The sequence below is a fragment of the Chinchilla lanigera genome, unplaced genomic scaffold, assembly GCF_000276665.1.
Source record: "Chinchilla lanigera isolate Chin_1 unplaced genomic scaffold, ChiLan1.0 scaffold00002, whole genome shotgun sequence".
NCBI lineage: Eukaryota > Metazoa > Chordata > Mammalia > Rodentia > Chinchillidae > Chinchilla > Chinchilla lanigera.
In genome coordinates this window covers 10,983,906-11,004,543 of record NW_004955403.1, presented here as the reverse complement: position 1 = coordinate 11,004,543, position 20,638 = coordinate 10,983,906, and the positions used below count along the sequence as shown (strand labels likewise).

At 36.2% G+C, this 20,638-nt stretch overlaps 1 protein-coding gene across 1 annotated transcript in view; it reads right to left on the bottom strand.

The window, feature by feature from the left end:
* Window positions 1-314: 314 nt before the first annotated feature.
* Tfpi (tissue factor pathway inhibitor (lipoprotein-associated coagulation inhibitor)) overlaps window positions 315-20,638 on the bottom strand; it is a 79,075-nt gene continuing 58,751 nt past the window's right edge. Inside the window, exons 7-8 of the mRNA XM_005373329.2 lie at window positions 3,882-4,061; window positions 315-3,232 (exon numbers count right to left, since the gene is read on the bottom strand). Of these exons, the coding sequence (XP_005373386.1) occupies window positions 3,129-3,232; window positions 3,882-4,061 (284 nt within the window). The 3' untranslated portion in view covers window positions 315-3,128. The remainder of the gene's footprint in view (window positions 3,233-3,881; window positions 4,062-20,638) is intronic.

Here is a 20,638-nt window from a genome sequence, read left to right as displayed (position 1 = left end):
AGGTGTTTAAATAATGTTTATATTTATACAACTATGTAAATACAGTTATCTAATGTGATTAATGTAAATATAACTGTAGCAGAATAAACATAGAAATATAGATGTTTAAATCCTAGCATTCTAGTTTCTTGACAAGTAAGAAATCACAGCATGTGGATGTGCTTTCGGAATTCAAAGGAGATAATTAGCAAATTTCAATTTCTGTGACTAAAAGAAGAGTGAATGCAGGAGAACAATTTTTGGTTTGTTTCAGAATTCTATATCTGTGTGATAAAGAACATCGAATTCTTTAGTACTAAGTAATTACTAAAAACTTCAAGAGTACAAGTCAAGTTTATTACTCAGGATTAGAAATTTTACTTATTACAATGTAAAAATAAAATCATTTGAACCATTACCAGCATAAACTGTAAATTTTGAATACAGATCACAAAGTACAACATGTGTATGCTGTATAGTGAAATTCTGTGTAACATTCACAGTTAGATGCATCTGCAAAATACAGGAAGACCACATCATCAGAGAATTCTTATTTAAAACACAGTAAAATAATTTTCACCTGCAGGAAACACTGCACACCATCTGTGTATCTGTTTATTGACTAAGTAATGAGCAAGTGAATGCTTATTTTTTGATAAAATTAGCTAACGCATGCATGTGCTGTTTATATGTCCTTGGTGGAAACTTGACACATAAGGACACATTCCTCTTAATTAACGCTAATGTTCTTCATGGAAAAAAAAAGACAGCAGAGCATACCTCTCTCACAAGGGGTTTTGATTTCCAAGTGTTTCAAATTCCATAGAAAGACCTAGTTTAAGGCAAATTATTTGTGTTCTGGACATTTGAAATAATGAAAAATCACAGGAGCAGATATGTCTATGGAGACCATTTACCTTGGCACACCCTAGAAGCCCAATAAATAGTAGCTCTGTTTCAAAAGAAAAAAAGAAGCCTTAAGCCAAACAGGTTGCTGCTACTTTTCTTATGAAATAATTGTTGCACTGCAGGATGAAAATAATTTGTAGTTCACATTAGGACTTTTCATAGCCATCTTGAAACGGATATCAGCTGAACCCTGAGTTTATTTATTTATTTATTTTTGGTTTTTCTCTGGTACCGGGAACCGAACTCACGACCTTGAGCTTGCCAGGCAAGCGCTTTGCTGCTGAGCTAAATCCCCAGCCCCTGAACCCTGAGTTTAAATGAAAGTTGTGGAATGTGTCAGATTTTTAAAGAGAAATTCAGCATGGGTAAATAAACTGAGTAATCAAAAATGTTTATTAATTAATTAATTGTTAAGGAGTTGTAGGATGAGAATTTGGGGTTTATACAAACTAGTAAGTTCTTGGAAGATGTTGAGTGGTGGAGAAATATATTTCAGAGGAATTGACTCAGTGCTCATGGACCAGGACACAGTACAGAGCAAAAAGCCTGGGGGATGGACAAACCATATGAAAAAGGAACTGAGAGGATTTGGGGACTCATTTGATGAGTATGGTCTTTGAAAAACAATACAACATCAAAACAGTGCAAACCTTCAAGGCTGAACTATAATATTGTTGCTAGAGAGAAATTAAGATGCTAAACCAAATGGTGAGGGGGTCGTTCATGTTTTTCTAGATGCCAAGCTCAGATTTACACAGGAACTGAACACTCAATAAACCAAATGTCCAGGAGGCTGCCGATTTGAGGGACTGCATGTGCTCAGTGGAGAAGGACAGCTATAGGGAATTAATGCTGGAGAAATATTAGCGACCTCTGAGTAAACAGCACACAGATTTTCTAGTAGAATCTTCCACCTGGGTAATACCTCTGCTACAGGAATAAGTGTGTTTTCGAGCATTAGTTACTGGTTATGGCTGGTGCAAAACCTAAGGACAAATGTGGAATCAGGAGGTTTTTATATGCTTGCTATTTTTGGTCAGAGAAAATTTTGTCAAAAAGTAAAATTAGGAAGGCCATACAATGAATTTCCTTTTAATGAAGTGTTTCCATGTTTCTTATCATGACCTGAATCTAACACAATTGTTTTCCATCTTGACTGACATATTGAGTCACCATCAGGCACTCTTCCAAGGTAAGCCAATCAAAATAAAGCAGACACATAATGCAGAGCTGACTATTCTTTTTTTTTTTTTTGCTTGCATATTTATTTATTTAAATCTGTGAAGAAAAGCAAGATGAATAGGTTTCCCACACCCCCCAATGTTGCCTCCACTCCGTTATGCGTTCTCATGCATTTTAAACAGGTGATACAGTAATGAAGGTTTTGCCATCCTGTAGTTAGGGTTTCTTTCCATGTATTGAACACAGGTGGAATGTATTCAGAAAAGTAGAATGAGTCAAGGCTTTTCTCTACAAACATAAAGTGTTCCCCCTCTGAATTTTTTTCATTTTTTGAAGGAAACTGGAACATCTGAAGGTATTTCCTTACTGCTTACATACATAGAATTTCTGAGTACTGTGAATTCTTGTCTTCAGCACATACGGGAAAAGTGGAGGTTTTTCTATTGCTCACATAGGTAAGATTTGTACCTAAGAGCTTGGCTCAGTATTCATGGAGGTATTGCTTAGTACAAAAGAAGAAAAGAAAATGTATCTATGGAAGGAAGCACTTAAGACAGCTGTTTCCTTTTTCTCTACATGCAAAATTGAGTGATCAGCATCAGAAGCAGGTGTTTGTCACCATTTTAGGTGTGCAATCCAAAACTGCTTGTTTGTTAATAATCACATTTCTTAACCTGATCAAAGGATGGTATTACATACATGACTGTTACAAATAAATCACAACTTATTCTCAAATACATGGCTGTCAAATGGAGAAAAAAATCACTTCATATGGCTCGGAATATGATAATTCATATTAAAACAGCAAATAGAAATGATCAAAAAAATAAATTCACAGTAGACAGTTAATAAATTATACCCAAAAGGAGCAATTGGATCATATTAGAAAAGGATCTGATATTCATGTATTACTACCAAGTACTTGGGAAGAGCAGACCTTACAATCTTATGTCACAGTCACTGAAAGTATCTTAACAAAAGGAAAAGAAAAGTTATAGTGAAACACTTCACGTAATTCTACTAAAGAGGAGAATCAATATTCTAATAGTATAACAGATTTATATTTTTTTCACAACAGGTTTAAACACTATTTTCACTCTCTGCTTTCTTCTTCTCCTTCTGGTTTTAATTAGCCCTTCTTTTGACTTTCTTTTGATGAAACCTACAAGAGGAAAAGCAAAAAATTTATGAATTTTACTGCAAATTTCCTCAAATTATCTTCCCATATTAAACAATGTAAGTGATACAACTGGATTAAAAGCCTCTAATGTGTTTTTTTGTAGAAAAGCTTACATCTAATAAAGTCACTTTGAGTATGTGACTTAATAAAAAATAGGGTAAGACTGTCATTTTACAGTTAAAAACCTACGCTTATTTTTAAAAGTAGAAATAAGTCTGTGCACTGTTGCTGGAATTACAGATGATTTTTATTCACATTTTCATGATTTTTCCATTTGATTATAAACATTGTCTTATTCAGAAGAAAATACATATGGCAAAATTTGGTAATTTGTAATAAAGCATAAGGAAATTTTTGTATGTTCCTTTAAAACAAATTCTTCATATTTAAATGTTTAATAAAATGTTGAATGTGTCTTGATTTGTGTTTATGACAATACATAAGTAACAAGTACAGTTAATATATTCTGCAATATATACTATATAAATCTAATTGAAGAGATATTTATGAACTAAATCATATTTTTAAAATAAATGTAATAATTATTATTTTAAAGATTAAAATCATCAACAATTTTAATGCAGTTATTATCCTAAACAGTATTGAATTAGTGGAAAGATTATCTTCCTACCTTTTTGACATGCTTTAACACACGCTCTTTTAGAATCAAAATTATTTTCGTTTCCCCCACACCCACTGTACTTAAAGGGAAGGCACTTTTCAAGGACTGAATTGTAGAAGAATCTTGTTTCATTAGCTCGACACATTCCTTTGTCTGCTGGGGCGAGACACCATGACGGACCCTGGTATTCTGAAAATGTGGTAATCCGTATGTTATATTATTGTATTAATTCCATGGAATATGTTTATAAAGTAGCTAGTTTAATTCATCAAAGTAGTCTATATTAAAAATTATGTATTTCAGTTCCTAGAAAATGCTTAAATATTTTCCAGGATCAACTATACTGAGACTTTCTCTAATGAATAAAAAATAGACACATTCACTGAAGGAAAATATTAGGACCACTCTTTATATGAGCAAACTATATACATAATTAAAATGATCATTCTTCAAACAATTCAACTTTTGAATGATATAGTACAATCACATTTTAAAGTATAGGAGCTTTGGTACAACAAATTTTACATTTCAGGGAAGGAGTCCAGAAGATGTTTGAGTTAGTGGTAACATTTTTCTTGTAAGTTGAAGCATCAGTTCTGGGCTAAATAATTAAATGCTTTTGCAAAAGGAAGAAACACTGCAAAGGAGCAAAATAAAACACTGGTTTGGACAAAACAGAGAGACAGGTCTGTCAATGGTACCGATGACTTTCAAGATACAAAGAGAAACTACTATGGGCAACAGAAGAGGCACTTGTTCCTTAAAGGAAGGGAGAGAATTAGTTTCAGCTTAACGACACTTTTTAGTTCCTTTGGAAATTTCTGTTAGTGAGAGGAAGCTTGTATTCTTCAGTAGCCCAAGGAAACTCCTTGCTGTTACAATCCAGTTCTCCAAGTCAATTGTGTGGCATGGGATCTATGTAAGAAAACCCTAGTAACTTTGCCAGACAATCAGATGTGTTACAGGACATGCAGACGATTTGTTAAACTTTCAACATTGTCAGAAAGTGAAACTTCAAGGAATCCACTTGCCAAAAAGGGCACATAAGTTGTGTAAGCAAGAAACAGTAGGTTTATTTATTTATTTATTTTATTTTATTTTTTTATTTTTGGCAAACTAGCACCAGATGAAGAGCGTAAAAGGGAAGAAAAAAATGAGGGAGATAAATCTTAACTTTGATAAACACATTCTTACTATCTCCTCTTTCTGAATATGTAAGTAGAGATTAGAGTGTATTGAGCAAATAACCCATGTAATAGAGAATCAATTGGAAAACAGAGGAAATAAATATTATGGGAACAATATTTGAAATTTCTTTTGCAAATGAAAAGGGGACCAAGAGACCAAGGGTGGGTGAAGGGGAAGAAAGCAAGGGAACATAAACAGATTTAAGATGGCTCATGTACATGTGCCAAACACTCACAATTCATGTAGTCATTATATGTCCCAAACATGAATTATAAAGCAGACAATACTAATGAAAATGGGGCAAGTGAATCCAGACACAGGCAGGGAGGTGTGTGGGGAATAAAAAGAATCAAGCTATATCCAGTATGTATGCCCACTCCCTAAGATGAAAGTAAATAAACATCATGTACTGAAAATATGTAGTAATCAAATCAAATCAAATAATATCAGCAAACCAATAATAATTTAGAAAGGTGATATTCTGAGGTCAAAATTCAACAGCTAAAAATCACCCAAAATTTTAGACTTTATGTAGGTTTTGACAAGGTCTATAAACACTGCTTCTAAAAGAAATTGCTAGGATTCGTAAAATTAAAACATCTGGAATTACATAGTTTAGATTTATTCATCTTGCTTTGTATCCTTGGTCACAATTATGTGCCCTAACAATTTGAAGATAAGATACATTTAGGCAGAATGTGTCTTCAAGTTTGTATAAAAGGTTGATGTTTCCTGTCTTTATGAACAGTTTACATGAGCGAATACTGAGGGTCTAGGAGAGAGACAGTGTAACTGTGTCTTACTATTTAAAAAATATTCCAGTGAGTATCCGGTGGCTGGATTCTCACAATTCCACAGCTTAGAATGTGGAATGGTTTCAACTGCTTCCACCATTATCTCATGAGCTTTTAAAGTCATCACTTATGTTCAGAGACAAAACCACTGTCATACATAAGACAGATGAGAAGCAATTGCCCTAATTCGAGAAATAAGGAAAACTGATTTTCTCTTTATTTTTTTTCAGTGACAGTCCACAAATACTTCAGAACAGATGTGAATGATAACATAAGACTCATACATCAGTTTCATTTTAGCATTTTGTGCACAATCAGTATCAGCCCACAGTGAGTTGCAGATAATGCATGTGAATGTACTTGTGAATCCCATTTTTCTTAACAAACGTTAGTGCTTATGTCTTAATAGCAGTGCCCTCCCTACTACACCTTCTTCCAGGACAGAGATAATTTTCTGTTGACAGGGGGCAAGCACTTTTTTTTTCTCCTCAATGCACAACTTGTAGTAAACTCAGTCTCATAATAAAAATCAAGCAATTTCCAAATGAGGGCAAGTTAGCTTGGTCCACATGGGTCGACAGTTCCTAGACCGAAAGTGACCAAGAAGGAAATGGTTATCAGTGACCAGAGGCCTGGAAGCAGATGAACTGGGACCAACACCTGTCTTTCCAGGGGAAGCTGCAATCATGGAGGGCATGTGGCGGGTGTCATGGGGACATGTATACTCACTGTTCCTCTACCATCCAGTCACCTGGCAATGTCTGCTGCTGACCACCTCCCCAGAGGCTCGAGGAAAAGTACTTCCCGTAACGCAGCACAGGCCAGTGGGGAGGCAGGGCTTTGGTGTGAGAACAAATGGAGAACTGACCAGCACAAATGCTGTCACAAGAAGTTTCATGACCACTTAAACTACCTGAAACCTGCCACTGCTTCTGTCTACCTCTCTTAGTAACTTCAGAATTGAAGAGTGCCTGGGGTGTTCGTTCTGACAGAAAAGCATGGTGTGCAATTGAACATGGGCCTGGAAACAGGTGCTCAGGGAGTTCCCTAGGACTGACCCACACTGTGACAGCAGGTTGTCTCGTGATTTCAATCACTGCTTACACAGATAATCAAACACAACACAGCTTTGACCAGATTCTGTAGGGGGAGAAGCTGTCTGTACCTTGGGTATGTAGGGCAAGACCACTGCCTCTCATGAGCTTGGCAGAACCCCATAAGAAGCTCAGGGAGCTGATGTACATAGTGACTTACTTTTGCTTGAGATAACAAAGACAGTTTTCTCTTGTCCCCAAGACTTGCTGTTCTGCTAATAGATTAGACATTCTTCCTGTCTCAAATCCTTAAACTTCCTATGAACTTATTCATATGCTGATTGTATAAATAAAAGTGCTTCAGTTGCTGGGAAGTTCTTTCCCTCATCAGGAGAAAGGGCTCCACCTGACCCCAGCTTTTGTACATTGACTCCTGTGTTCTTCATCCCTCACCATCCTCCCTCCAGAGTTTCATGAGCTTCACTGGATGCAGCAATTGATGCCCAGAACAAGACAGGAGTATGAGGAAACATCAGGTTGCAGGTGAGGGATCCCCTCCAATTGCATACACAGACAAAAGGGGAGGAAGATGAATTGAGTTAGTCAGGTGTAAAACATGAGACAAATGGGTTCATGAGAGCCACTGTCATATATAAGTATGCTTATTACATTATTAAAAGCAAAAATGTTCAAATTTGATTCAGAATCTGAAGTTCATTCTTTATCTATTAATATTCTCAAAGCTCTGCTTAAAGTTAGAGGAATGCCTATTAATACTGCACAGATTGCTAAATTTCTTGGGTTTGTTCAAGGGAAATCTTTTTGATTTTCAGAAGAAGAAACTGTAAATTTATATATTTGGGAGAAGGTAGAAAAACAGCTTACAGCAAGGCTAGAGGAAAAAGAAAGCAGCACAAATCTACCTAGACCTCTACAGACTTTTAAAGGGTTATTTTATGGGGAGAAACAAGTACTTTCTGCTTCTGTCACCACTCCTCACAGACCCCTAGGTCAGGGAGGGAACAGGGCTGATGGGTGTAAACCAGCAGCAGGAGGTGGAAAATTAAGAGCTCTGCCAAGCCTGGAGCCTGGCCAGGATGAGAGAGATGGGAAGAATCCAAATGCCTGCTTTGTGTTGTGTGAGCTACAACAGGAAATATCAGCCATGTGTCTGGACTATTGCTCTTATATCACAAGTGGCTGTATCATCTACAGCTGGCAGGGAGCTGACTGGGTGTAGTCATAACAACTTAGGAGCACGGGGGTGGGGTGTAGTCCCAGCAAAAGACAAATCACTGGTACCAGCAAATGGAGTCTCCATAAGTGGTATTATTAACCCAAATTATATTAAGTTTTACACAGAGAATGCTATTAGAATAAAAGGAAAGTCTGAGTATCTGAGAGAGGGTGTGGAGATGATTGAGTTTGAAGTACATAAAAGAAGAACATGAAAGTTGCCCGCATTCCTGTGTGTAGGGGGGATTTACTTTTTGTTCCTTCCAAATTCTTCTTATAAGAGATCTTTGCTAACTGACCTACAAAAATTCTGACTAGTCTATTTATAATTACAAGCTTCTAAAATTGTGAAATAGCTATTAATTCAATTTGGCCAAAAATATATATGAGTGCACTCTGATATTATAAACAGATTTGTCCTGCATATTTTGTTTGTCTGTCTGTCCAAGCCCTAAACAACTGTTTTATTTGAACTCAACAGATTTTTTTCTTCTTTTTGCATTTTTGAATTTTTAAAGCATTTGTTTGTAGTTTAATTCTGTTTATGGATAAATATCATCAAAATTAAAGACATGCCTCCACTCAAGTTGGTCAAATGATGTTCAAAATGATGCTAAAATAGGTTATATAAATATAATGCTTGTTATTGTTTCTGTATTATGATTTAGGAGTCTCTCATTGTTCAAAAATAATATGTTAAGTGTTAGCATCTGTTTCTCATGAGTTACCAAAAATTGGTTGCCATGATTAAACAAAAATCCCTTAGGCTGGAGAAAAACTGTTGGACAGAATTCCAACTGATGAATAAGGAAGCAGCTGCCTAGAAACATTATCAAGTTCTTGTTCATTAATGGGAAGCCCCAATAATCTCCATAGTCTTACGGGAGACACCCCAAACAATGTTGTTTACATATATTATTGCAATGTGTTTACATTAAACATTGTCACAGGATTAAGTTTTTTTTAGAGATGAGACAATAAGGTTTAAAAATGATTTTAAAATGCTCTGGTACATAGATAAATTAAAAAAATAAAAGTTTTCATATAGCTATAACAAATGATTGCTGCTAATCTCATGGTGTATTAAATGTATTTATGTCTTCCTGATATATAGGTCTTTTAAAGTGTAAAACTGGAATTACTTACAGTGATAATCCTTTTCGTTGAGCTTCAGACATCTACCTTCCTCTTATGCTTTAGGCATTTGTGATAAGAGGCTCATGTCAAGCCATAATGAGGTCACCAGTCAATGATAATATTTTAACAAAAATGTATGTGATATGTATGTTATGTATGTGTCACTATACTTAGGAATGTTTAGACATTAAATAGTCCAAATAATGTCACACACTTCAATGACCTACCATTGAAGGACAAGAAATTAGGTAAAGAGCTTCTTGAGTATTAGATAGAGATGATTAACTAAAAGGGCTATTCTATGGCAATATGGAGATTTAAGTGTTGCAAAAATGTCATCATAATTATCATGCTAAAATACTGCGTATGGCTTTTAATCTCAATTTTTCTCTGTGAAACTATGTAACTGTCATCTGTCAACATTCTATAGGGATTCAACTACTAGAACATCCATGGCTGATAAAAAATAACAGTTCTCAAGCTATGTTTTATATTTTAAGGTGCTTGATTTTCAGGTAATTATTATTATAATTCAGCTCACTTCTCCTACTGCAATGCTAATTTCATCAGTACTTTCTCCTGGATGTTCAACAACTAAGGTTTGGAGACCAGAAAGCTAGAAAGATAGTTGGAATAAGAGGACAGCCAATATTATGGCCTTGGACCTTGGAGGTCAGCAAGGAACAAGGATATGAGGGAACCTTTTCTGCAACAGCCTACAACTCTAGTAGCTGTCACAGAAAGCAACTTGGTCAAACAAAAGCTATGACTCCTCCATATGGCTGATACTAACATAAGAACTGAGAGGCCTTATATATGGTTCCAAGGCAAACCCTGAGGAGACTTAACTGACTTTGATAGATAACAAGAGGTTAAATTTTATTAACATAAGTCTCAACTTAAGTTGGTCTTGCACATCCAGCAGAAATGTATAACCAAGAAATATTTAAAATGTCATAATAATAAAATAGATATAGGAAAGGACTTCAATCACTAACTCCTTCTGGCAGTTTCTGCTTATGATAATAGCTAACCACTGCTATGGTTCATTAATAATGATGATTTCAATAAAACATATAAAAGCTGAATAGCCTTCAAATTCTCTAGGTAAGATCCGCTGAAGCTAGAAAGACTTAGGACAAAACATCAGACTCCATCAATGAAAGAAGTCTAAGAGATAATGGGTTTCAATCACTATTCCAGTCCCTTAAAAGTGGTTTCTAGACTTAGCTCTTCCTCAAACCTGCTTTTCCATTCTACTGTTCATGCTTTGATTATACATGCTCTAATTTCTCAAAAATTTTTTTACTCTTTTCTAGAGGCTGGCAAATTCCAGGTGCTCATGCAGATAAGACCACCAATAAATGTGCTAGACGCCTTCCACTGGGATCTATTAGATCAACTTCATAAAAAGAACTCTTAACTGGCAAACACCAACAGGACTTCTATCTGAGTTCCATTAGATGAGCTCTCTGGAGAGGGTCCCTGACTGTGGTCTCCCTTTACATCAACCCTTCTCAGCTTGAAGCATTTAAAATGAAAGCTGTGCCCATCTCCTCTAACTGCAGCTGGGGACAGCTCTTCAGAGAACAGCTAAATTATTACATTTATTGCAGGCAGTTAGACAGGTGTTGCCTTCAGCATAAAAGACAGTTATGGCTACCAACACATTCATCCAGGTCAAGTTCTAAGACAAAGAACAATTTAATCCATTCACAGTCAATTAAATAAACAAAAAGGGGTTCTTCAAACAAAGGAAGGCGTATCATAGGCTCCTCTTCTCACATACAAGATAGGGGTTTTTCTTCTGCACAAAAAGCTGAATTGCAGGCTATCATATGGGCTTTTCCAATAGTGCTTATGTTTACTGTGTAGAGTGCCACATTAAAACTACCACTATATACAATGGCCAAAAAGATTTTTTTCTTTTTTTTCATATTCTCCCAACTGTTATTTGGTCTCTTCATATCTCCTGTTTTATCAGCATTAATGTTCTCATTCTCAACTGCCAGAGCCTTTTGCCATAGATCCCACTATGATAGACAAGTTGCTGGTTATTGCACATCTTACTCCCTAGATGTCATTCAACAGGCTTCTATCTCCCATGCCACTGTCCGCCAATCCTATTCTGCCTTGCACACACAGTTCCTTTTAACCCAAAAACAGGCTCAACTCGTTTGTTGGGTCCATGTTTCAGTGGATACTGCCTCAGGATTTATTTTTGCTTCCGCTCACACTGGTCAGGCAGCTAAACATGTCATTGCTCATTGCTTAGATGATTTCGTATACTTACTGTCCACAGACATTTAAGACTGGCAATGGCTTTCCAAACATTTTGTGATGCTCTCTGCATTTTCCCTACCATGAGACTCCTCTATAACTTTCAAGGTCAAAAGATCACTTGTTCAAACTTCAACTACAAAACAGAAAAGGGAGAATCTTTCCCTATAAAATTCACCATAATAGACTTTACTTGGCACCCTAGACTCTTAACTTTTTAAATTACTGAGGATGAGACTACAGCAGCGGACAATTCAATCAGGTAGAGGAATTGAAGCTAGGACGGATCCTTTGGAAGGATCTTTATACTGGATAATGGAAGGGATCTAATCCTTTACTTGCATGGGCCCAAGGCTATGCCTGTGTCTTTCCAGAGTGTGCTGTCTGGCTGTATCATGGACCCAAACTCAGAAAAGGATTTGGTTCCACCTTTTAAGATGCTGATGCTCAGTCCTGCAGCAATGAGGCCTTAGAGATTGCACCACAGCCAACAGATGAAAATAGGGCCATATCCAATCTGGAGCCAATTAAAGAAATTGATCCAGGATGGCCAGGAGATGGTAACCAAGAGCAGAAATACTAACAGCCCTGTTGCAATTTTCTTGGCCATGCTTACTCTGGTATTTTTGCAGGTAGGAGCTTTGCACACTATACCCTATTGAACATTCTTTCCTGATCCACCCTCGGCTCACCCCTTACTTTGAGAGGCTCTTGCTTCCATACCTGGTTTTACTAATCAACCCCATCTTCTGGGTGGCCACTCTGATGATCATGTTCTTCAAAAATATGCATTATTTAATTATAATTTTGGAGTGGCTACCTTTCCCGCCTGTGTCAGATCATCTTCCCCATGCTTGTCTGCTCGAGTTATAGAAAAAACTGCATATTTTGTCAATCATTTGGCAAAAAATATATCCTATGCTTTAGAATCCCAAGAAGATATAGATTTAAAGCTAAAAGAACAAGTCAGTGCTCCTGAGGCCATGGTTTTAGATACAGGTAATCAAGTGAAAGCCCTTCAGTATCATCAGGGGTTACAATGCCATGCTGAATTTAGCCACATATGTGTGACTGCTCTGCCATATGATGAAACTCAATGGGGTTGGGAAAAGGTGGCAGCACACTTAGTGGGTATATTATATCACAGTAAAATAAATTCAGACTTACAAATACTCCATCAACAAATTATGGCTTTTTAGCATGACCAAGTCAATGTTCCCACTGCAGCTCAAGTAGCTAAGTCTGTACTTGACCTACTGAATGGATCTAATCCTTTTAAACTGGCATGCCATGGACTCATCATGATATTGGGCACCATTACAGTTATTGTTGTATTAATAATTTGCTTATTAGTCTTCTACAGAATCTTCAGAAGACAAAACTTTGCACTTGCCTTAATACAACATCATCAGAAGCTTCAACTACAAAATAGAAAAAGGGAAGATGTAGGGAATGAAGCTATTTGTCTGTATCTCAGGTATCTAGGTCAAGACCACTGCCTTTCATGAGCTTGGTAGGGCCTTCTAAGAAGTGTGTACTGCTCAGGGAGCTGATGTACATAGTAATTTGATCTTTGCTTGAGATAACACAGACAGTTTTCTCTTGTCCCCAGGACTTTCTGTTCTGCTGAAGATTAGATATCTTCCTGTCCCAGATCCTACCTCCCCTTAAACTCCCCATGAACTTGTTCATATGCTGATTGTATAAATAAATGGACTGCAGGTGGAGGGCAGTTCCTTCTCTCATCAGGAGAGGGGGCTCCACCTGACCCCAGCTTTTGTACATAGACTCCTGTCGTCTTAATCTCCCACTGTTCTTCTTCCAGAGTTTTGTAAGCTGTGCTGGATGCAGCAAGGTTCCTCCCACTAGAAACAATATTTCCATAGTGGGCTAATAGTTGAAATTAATCACGAAGGCTATTGCATGATACATAGTTAATTTTTAAAAGTGATTATAAGTACAATAAATTATCATCAGTTTGGGACTCTTTGGAGAAAAACTACTCTTTAGAACGTGGATTTCACCTAAAGTGTCACTACTTTAGTTCTTTACCAATCGTTTAAACATTTTTTGTTTTGTTCATTTGTTTGATACTTAGGATTGAACCCAGCCAGAGTCTTTGCACTAAGGTACACTCTCATTTTGTTTTTATTTTTTGAGACAGTGTCTTGCTAAGTTGTTAAGTTGCCCAGAATGGGCTTAAACTTGTGATTCTCATGGGTCAGCCTCCCAGAATGCTAGCATTGCTAATGTGAACCACGATGCCTAAATTATTGACTGACCATGGCATAGATCATAGTAGAATTCCAGTCCTAAGGTTGGTAGTTTCCTAAAGACATGTTAGACTGAGTACTTTTTGAGTCCTCCATTAGCATCCTGTTACATCTCCAACTTTCTAAGGAAGTTCAACTTTTTAGCACAGCATAGGGAAACAAGCTTGCCCCTTTTCAATTAACGTATTTATTCTAGACAGAAATCGGCATTCACCTATTCAAAATCCAGACTTTAATATCTAAAATGAAAGGAAATATAAAGGTTTTGAAGTAATTACACAATGCAATTTGTTTGGTCTAGGTTATAATTATTCACAGAATAATTTAAGATAAAATAACAAGACACTAACCTGGCTTCTGCTCACTTTCCAGAGGGAATAAGAAATGCACTGTGTCTTCATCCTACCATCAACAACAGGTTGAGTAACTTCCGTCTAGGAGGTTTTGAGAGATTTCTGCACCCAGGACTCCCTCTTTCTTCTGTTAGGAACTACTATGATCTAGTGACATTACTACAGTGGAAGAGGTGATCCAGAGTGTTTGACAGGCCACATGATTCATGTAAATTTGCTTTGAAATTTTTCCAATAAACCTTGGATCTTGTACTCACTCTGAGAAAAGCAGTCTCTTTTCTGCTCTTCAACACTGTATGCCTTTTAGGCTTTCACATTACTGAGCAAGATAGAATTTATGAACCAACTCATGACTTGTTGATTAATTTGTCTTGTCTGCTGAAACTTTTAAGAAATTAAATGGGAAGTTATTCTTTTTGTTTTTTTTTCCCTAGAATTTTGCAGCAAAGAGAAATATTTTTTAAAATGTATCACAAAATAAATTTGCAAAGTTTTTAAAACTTTACAAGTGAAAATAAAAATTCTTCATTGATGGATTTTTGTCCTTAAGTCACTCATAATGTTTTGGTAAATATCTTTTCCAAAATTATTTTCACATGCAATTATTTTTTTACTCTACCTATTGAGATACTTAATAATTTAAGGATATACTTCATGATTTATGTGCATATAGGTCATTTTTAAAATGTATGTGCAATGATTCATTTCATGAATTAATTGTAATATATTTAGTGTATTATACAGATATATAAATCATTTCAATTAATTTTTAAATTCCACCAGACATGAATATTTTTTGTTCAGAAGGTTCTGGAGATATTTGTAAAATTAGAATTGTGTCAAAACTATATTCAATTTATAACTTTGTAGATGTTACTGAATTCTCCATAAAAATTAATGTGTTTATGTAGATACAATGATGTTTTAAAGGAACATAAACATTAGTTAACAAATTAAAGACCTTACTGCATTGTGTTTATTTACTACAGATCACTTTTTCTTCCCTGTCATACCAAGGAAATGTAGAGAAGTGCTATACAGGACAAATAACTGAATATAGTTTCTCCATTATTTGTAAAATATCACTTACATAATATCTAAGGTGCTAAAATCTAAGGTGACTGTAAGATGCATTATTTTATGTAGCATTTATAAAGAAAAACATAATTATACTAGTATATACTACATTACAAGCTTCATTATGCTTACAGCCATGTCTTAGAATCAGTAAAATAGAAATATTAGAAAAATATAATTATAGGTAAAATATAATTTTTTGTGTTTTATGTGAACACAGAAAATTCGTACACACGCGCACACACACACATACACATATAGAACCATACATATACAAGACTGGAATATATGTTATCCATTGGTTAAAAAGCTGAGAATTTGAGCAACCAGTAAAGCAATTGATTATTACAGACATGGCTTTATCACATAATAAGATTAGAAGTTTTCTAGGTTACAATTCTAAGTAATAGATTGATTTATATTAAGCTCATTATATATTGTTGGAGTTTCATACTTAAATTATTGTGTTTCCAAAAACAAAAAATTGAAATAGTAAAGTGAAACATATTGGAATAATGACAATGACTATTCTGTGTACTACGAATGTGACTGAGTTTCTTCTCTTTTTTTTTCTTTACTTTTGAACTGTCTGAAACTACAATGCTCAAATTATATAATGAAAACTATTTCTTAGCATCAGTTCATGTCTGAAGTCATTAATATAAGGCTGGAGACTGAAATTATTTTTGATTAGAAATGGACACGTCTCATCCTCTCTGTACTACAGAAAAGCGTGTAGAGGAGAAACGGTATTAAACTGTCAGAAACTGATGCTCTGTACAGTGTTAAAAAGAGGGAAGGATTGAGCAAACAAACACTTTAGAGATTATTTTCTGAATGTAATGGGCTAGTTTGCTGAGGCTAAATTGTAGAAAGTGGGCAGCCAGGAAATTTGACACTGGAGATCATAGGGAATAAACTATTAAAAAATCTTGCAAGGACAGAAAAGCCTCCACAGATTAAAAAGGGAAAAGAGAAGTGAGTAGATATTTGCTGAGTTGGATTCCTTCACTTAAACACTGCCTGACCCGTGGATATTATTGACAGACTCATCATAATTCAGGATTTTTTCTGAACACGGAAAGGAAAAAAGCTATACTAAATGGTAAATTATGAAACTGTTAAGAATGTAACAGAATGTAACTCTTTAAAGATAATTGCATCTTAAAATACATTAGAAAAAAGTTTTTCTTTGTGATAGATGTTCAAAATAAAATCTCTATCAAGTGTTAATAAAATATAAAAATTAATGTTTGTGTGGTTCATAGCTTGCCAAGAAGAATGGGATTTTGATGAGCGGAGGAGACAGGAGTTTGCAGGTGAAAGGAAGGAAGAGTTGCAAGGCTGGAATATTTCTGATTTATTTCGTACTATGGAAACCCCAGGCTTTCTTCAGAACACAGCGCATGGAAGATACAGTGGGGTAAAAGATGGAAAAGTAGATTTAGAACATTCCTGAATGTTGATATATTTGGACTTAGTGATGCAAATATTAATGAACCACTGGGAGTCCTGAAGGATGGAAAGGACAAGTTATGATCTTGTTTAATACATGAAATAAGCTCATTCAGGTACTATGTGAGGGCTGAGGTCAGTGGTTTTCATAGAGGAGACTATAGAATGACCCTTCCTAAAGCAATTTCATTGAGAATAACTCACAGTCAGCGCCAGATTAAATGGGAGCAGAGAGTTATAGACATAGTTAGTGTTTCTGGATTGGTTGACCAAGAAGATGAAATATTTTGTACAATTATCATGAAATGAAAGATAATAGTTTCATAATTTATCATTTTATTGTAGTTTTTAAAAATTATGGATTTACTTAGAAAATTCCCTGAGTACAAATTGAATTAACTATGCCCTCTTAGATTAGCCCACATCCAGGCAAACTAGAAATAACACTCCACGATCTAAAAGGTAGAGTTGGGACTTCTGAAGCAACACATTTTGTACCAGTGCTTCTCAGATATAATCCGGTAGAGATTCCTGAGAGACTGTCCAGCATTCAGACAGAAAAATGTTTTCCCAAGAATGACACACTGCACAGAACAAGACAGCCTTTTCTAAACTGATCCCACCTCACTCGAGCCTACTCTGTGGTTCTCAAGGGTAAGTTTACATTGCAATATGGATTTTGCTCCTTTTCTAAACCAAAAGACATGTCTTATCAAATTAGTAGTATTAATGTGTTAGTAGTTTGGATAGTATTACTTGTAAGTTTTGTCTTGTAGTTGTATAGCAGTCACAAACTTAAAATGTTTATTCCCTTTTTATCTGTTAATAAAAACTGATGTCAGGTAAAATAATTTATGTTTTGAGAGTCTGTGAATTCTTTCCCTTTGAAGATCTGTGCATGCTAATGGTTCAGAAAATTTTCTCTGGAGCACGGGTATGATCGGGGTGAAAACTTCCCTTTGGTTAGCTTTGAGAAGCACCAGGAAGAGCGGGATTAGGAGGTGAGCAGTGGTCACCTAGGGTGACTGCCTTTGGATGATTGCAACTTTGGCAGTAAGAAAGTGTCACATTTTTGTCTCTCACTAGCTCCCTGCCAGGAAGTAGAAGCCTTACGGATGCTCTCCAGAAGTTATCTATTTTTAGAAAGCTAGTCTATCAGAAAATCACCCCGAGGCACCAGACTTAACATGCCTGCCTGTGTTGATTATGAGAACCGGTCTTGTGCTTTGTGATATGAGAAAACATCTGAAAGGCAGATTACTTCCTTGGAGCTGTGGGTGGGTTTTGGATGAAATGAGGATTTTCATAATTGCCGAGGTGTGCGTGACTTGCGAGGATACGTATGCAACAGAATGTGTAAGTTTTCAGTTGGTGGATATTTTCTTCTCAGGAAGTTTCTGTGGTTTTAGTATTCCCCTCCAGGTGACAATGTCTTCATCAACAGGCAAAAGTGCAGGCAGTGTTGTGTTGCAGATCTGTAAATTGGCTATACCAGTGAGAGTATTTGGCAGTGGATTTAGTCCTTTGTCAGTATAACTCCTCTTTCAGAAGGTCAAGATAGTATATATATTTTCTCATTTTCTTTCCAGTTTTTCCACACAGATATGGAAGCTGGTCCCTAGTTCATACATTGAGTATAGGAGAGAGAAACAGCGAGCGAGAGACAGAGACAGAGACAGAGACAGAGATTCAAACAGCCAAATGGTCTTCAACATGACATCCAATGAGTTTCCAGGGCCCTGCAGCCTGGAGGATGTAATGATGAACCAGGTCAAACACACAGGTGTCCTTCTCTCAGTAGGGCAGCCTGTACCAGAGACTGGAGCAGCAGTAGGCTTTTGAAGTTTACCCAAAGATTTTTTTTTCAAAATTACCATAAAGTAATCCTAAGGTAGCTGTTAGGAGTTCATGTGCAAGAAGCAAAGGGCTCTATGATAATTAGGAACATAAGTCCCTTTTTTTATGAACGGTTAAGTCCACCCAAAAGGCCCAGAACCAATACAAATACTTGAGAACATTAGTTTTTCTTTGTTAGTTAGAAATGTATCAGCAGAATTATTTAGAGGACTGTATTAACTATGCATGTAAATATGAAAACTTTATTAATGGTATACTGTCATAGGTATCACATATACTGTATAAATAATAAGGAAATTTCTAAAGGACAAATATGAACATATACATAAATGCTATCAAATCCTAAAAAGCACTATGGATACGTGAATGCAGAAGGCACTCAGAAAGACTTGGTTAGCATGATCAGCTTTCCTCCAGCCATCATTTGTTCTTGCTTTTGAAACTGTGGATCACAAAAGTAATGATTACAAGTTATAAATCATCAGTACTGTACTGAACACTGGACTACATGCTGGAGCAGAGGACTGGCTAGAGAAGTATCATCTCTCCTTGAAAACTTACAGTCTAGTCAGAGCAGCACAGAAAACATACCCTCAAGTATCCCAAGCATGCAACGAGTCATGTTTGGAAGGTGGTAGGAACAGGAAGCAGGGTTCTTTATGTTAATGAAAGCACAGCTGAGATATGATGAGGAGGGACAGTGAATGTTATGTGGGAGAAACCACATAAAACATCACGTAGAAGGAGAGTGAATAATTTGCGATAAGTATAATGATGAGAACAACTTTAATGAACTGAACGTTTTTATATTAAAGACAGAGTAAGAAAATCTGGAATAGTTAAAGTGCTAACAGATAATGCAGGCAAATTTAAAGCAAGTAGATGAGGTTAAATTAACACAGAAAAAGAATGGATCCATTAAGAGTAAACTTTTCCAGAGTTAGTTTGATTAAAGTTTACTTGATAACATAAGGGCTGTAGAGAAATAGAATTGTGATGTCAAAAAAAGTAACATATAGGAAATTAACAATGGTTAATATGTTGTGTATTGTTATCTTCAAAGCAGTTGTTCAGTTGAGAAGATGTAGACATGCAAGCTTGATCGTGCCAAAAAGTCACATATAATTCGTGTTATATATTTCCTTGTCTGTGTAAATAATTTTAGTTGATGTATGTCAGGTTTCTGATCATATCATGTGGTATATATACATGCAGTATGTCTCAGATACACCAGCTCTGTCTCTGTTGTAGCTGTCTGTTGCATGCCTATATGACTAGCTTTGCCTAAGCCAGTATTAATTCAGGCTTGGTTTTTGGAGATAACATTCTCAACATATACACAATTTAAGAAAATTGAAATGCTTTTAAAGATAAAATTGCTTCACTGATATATCAAAATGATGGTTTTAATTTTCTTCCAATACATATGTACGTATATATATATATATATTTAAAATGAATATGTAACTAAATTTCTCCCCACTTTCACTCTCATCAATGTCCTCATTTGAGTGATGGATGATAGTTTCAATAACCTAACCAGGACGGGCTGATGATCTGAGCAGAACAGCTAGGACCACAAATGGGAGGGACAGAAACAGACATTTCTTCAGAAAATGCACTAGAGTGTACTGAATGACTAGAAAAAACAAAGCAATGAACAGAAATTTCTTTTTTTTTTTTTTTTTGGTTTTTCTCCGGTACTGGGAACCGAACTCACGACCTTGCGCTTGCCAGGCAGGTGCTTTTTGCCGCTGAGCTAAATCCCCAGCCCCTGAACAGAAATTTCCATGTGTTCAGATTGGGATAACAGAAAGAAACAGCGGTGAACACTGGGTGTTTGGAAAGTTGAAAGCGTTGAAAAAATAAATTATACAAATCAACTTCTTTTGGATTCAAAGCCCTAAGACATTCGTTCATACCAATGTATTCCACTCAGTTTTAAGAAATACAGGTAAAACGACACTGCAGACTGAGTTTCTAGGCGCTGGGAGGCCCAGGGGACGGGCAGGGCGAGCAGGCCCTCGGAGCCGGCCGAGCAGGCTCCCCCAGCCCCCCGCGCCTTGCGCCCAGGCAGCGAGT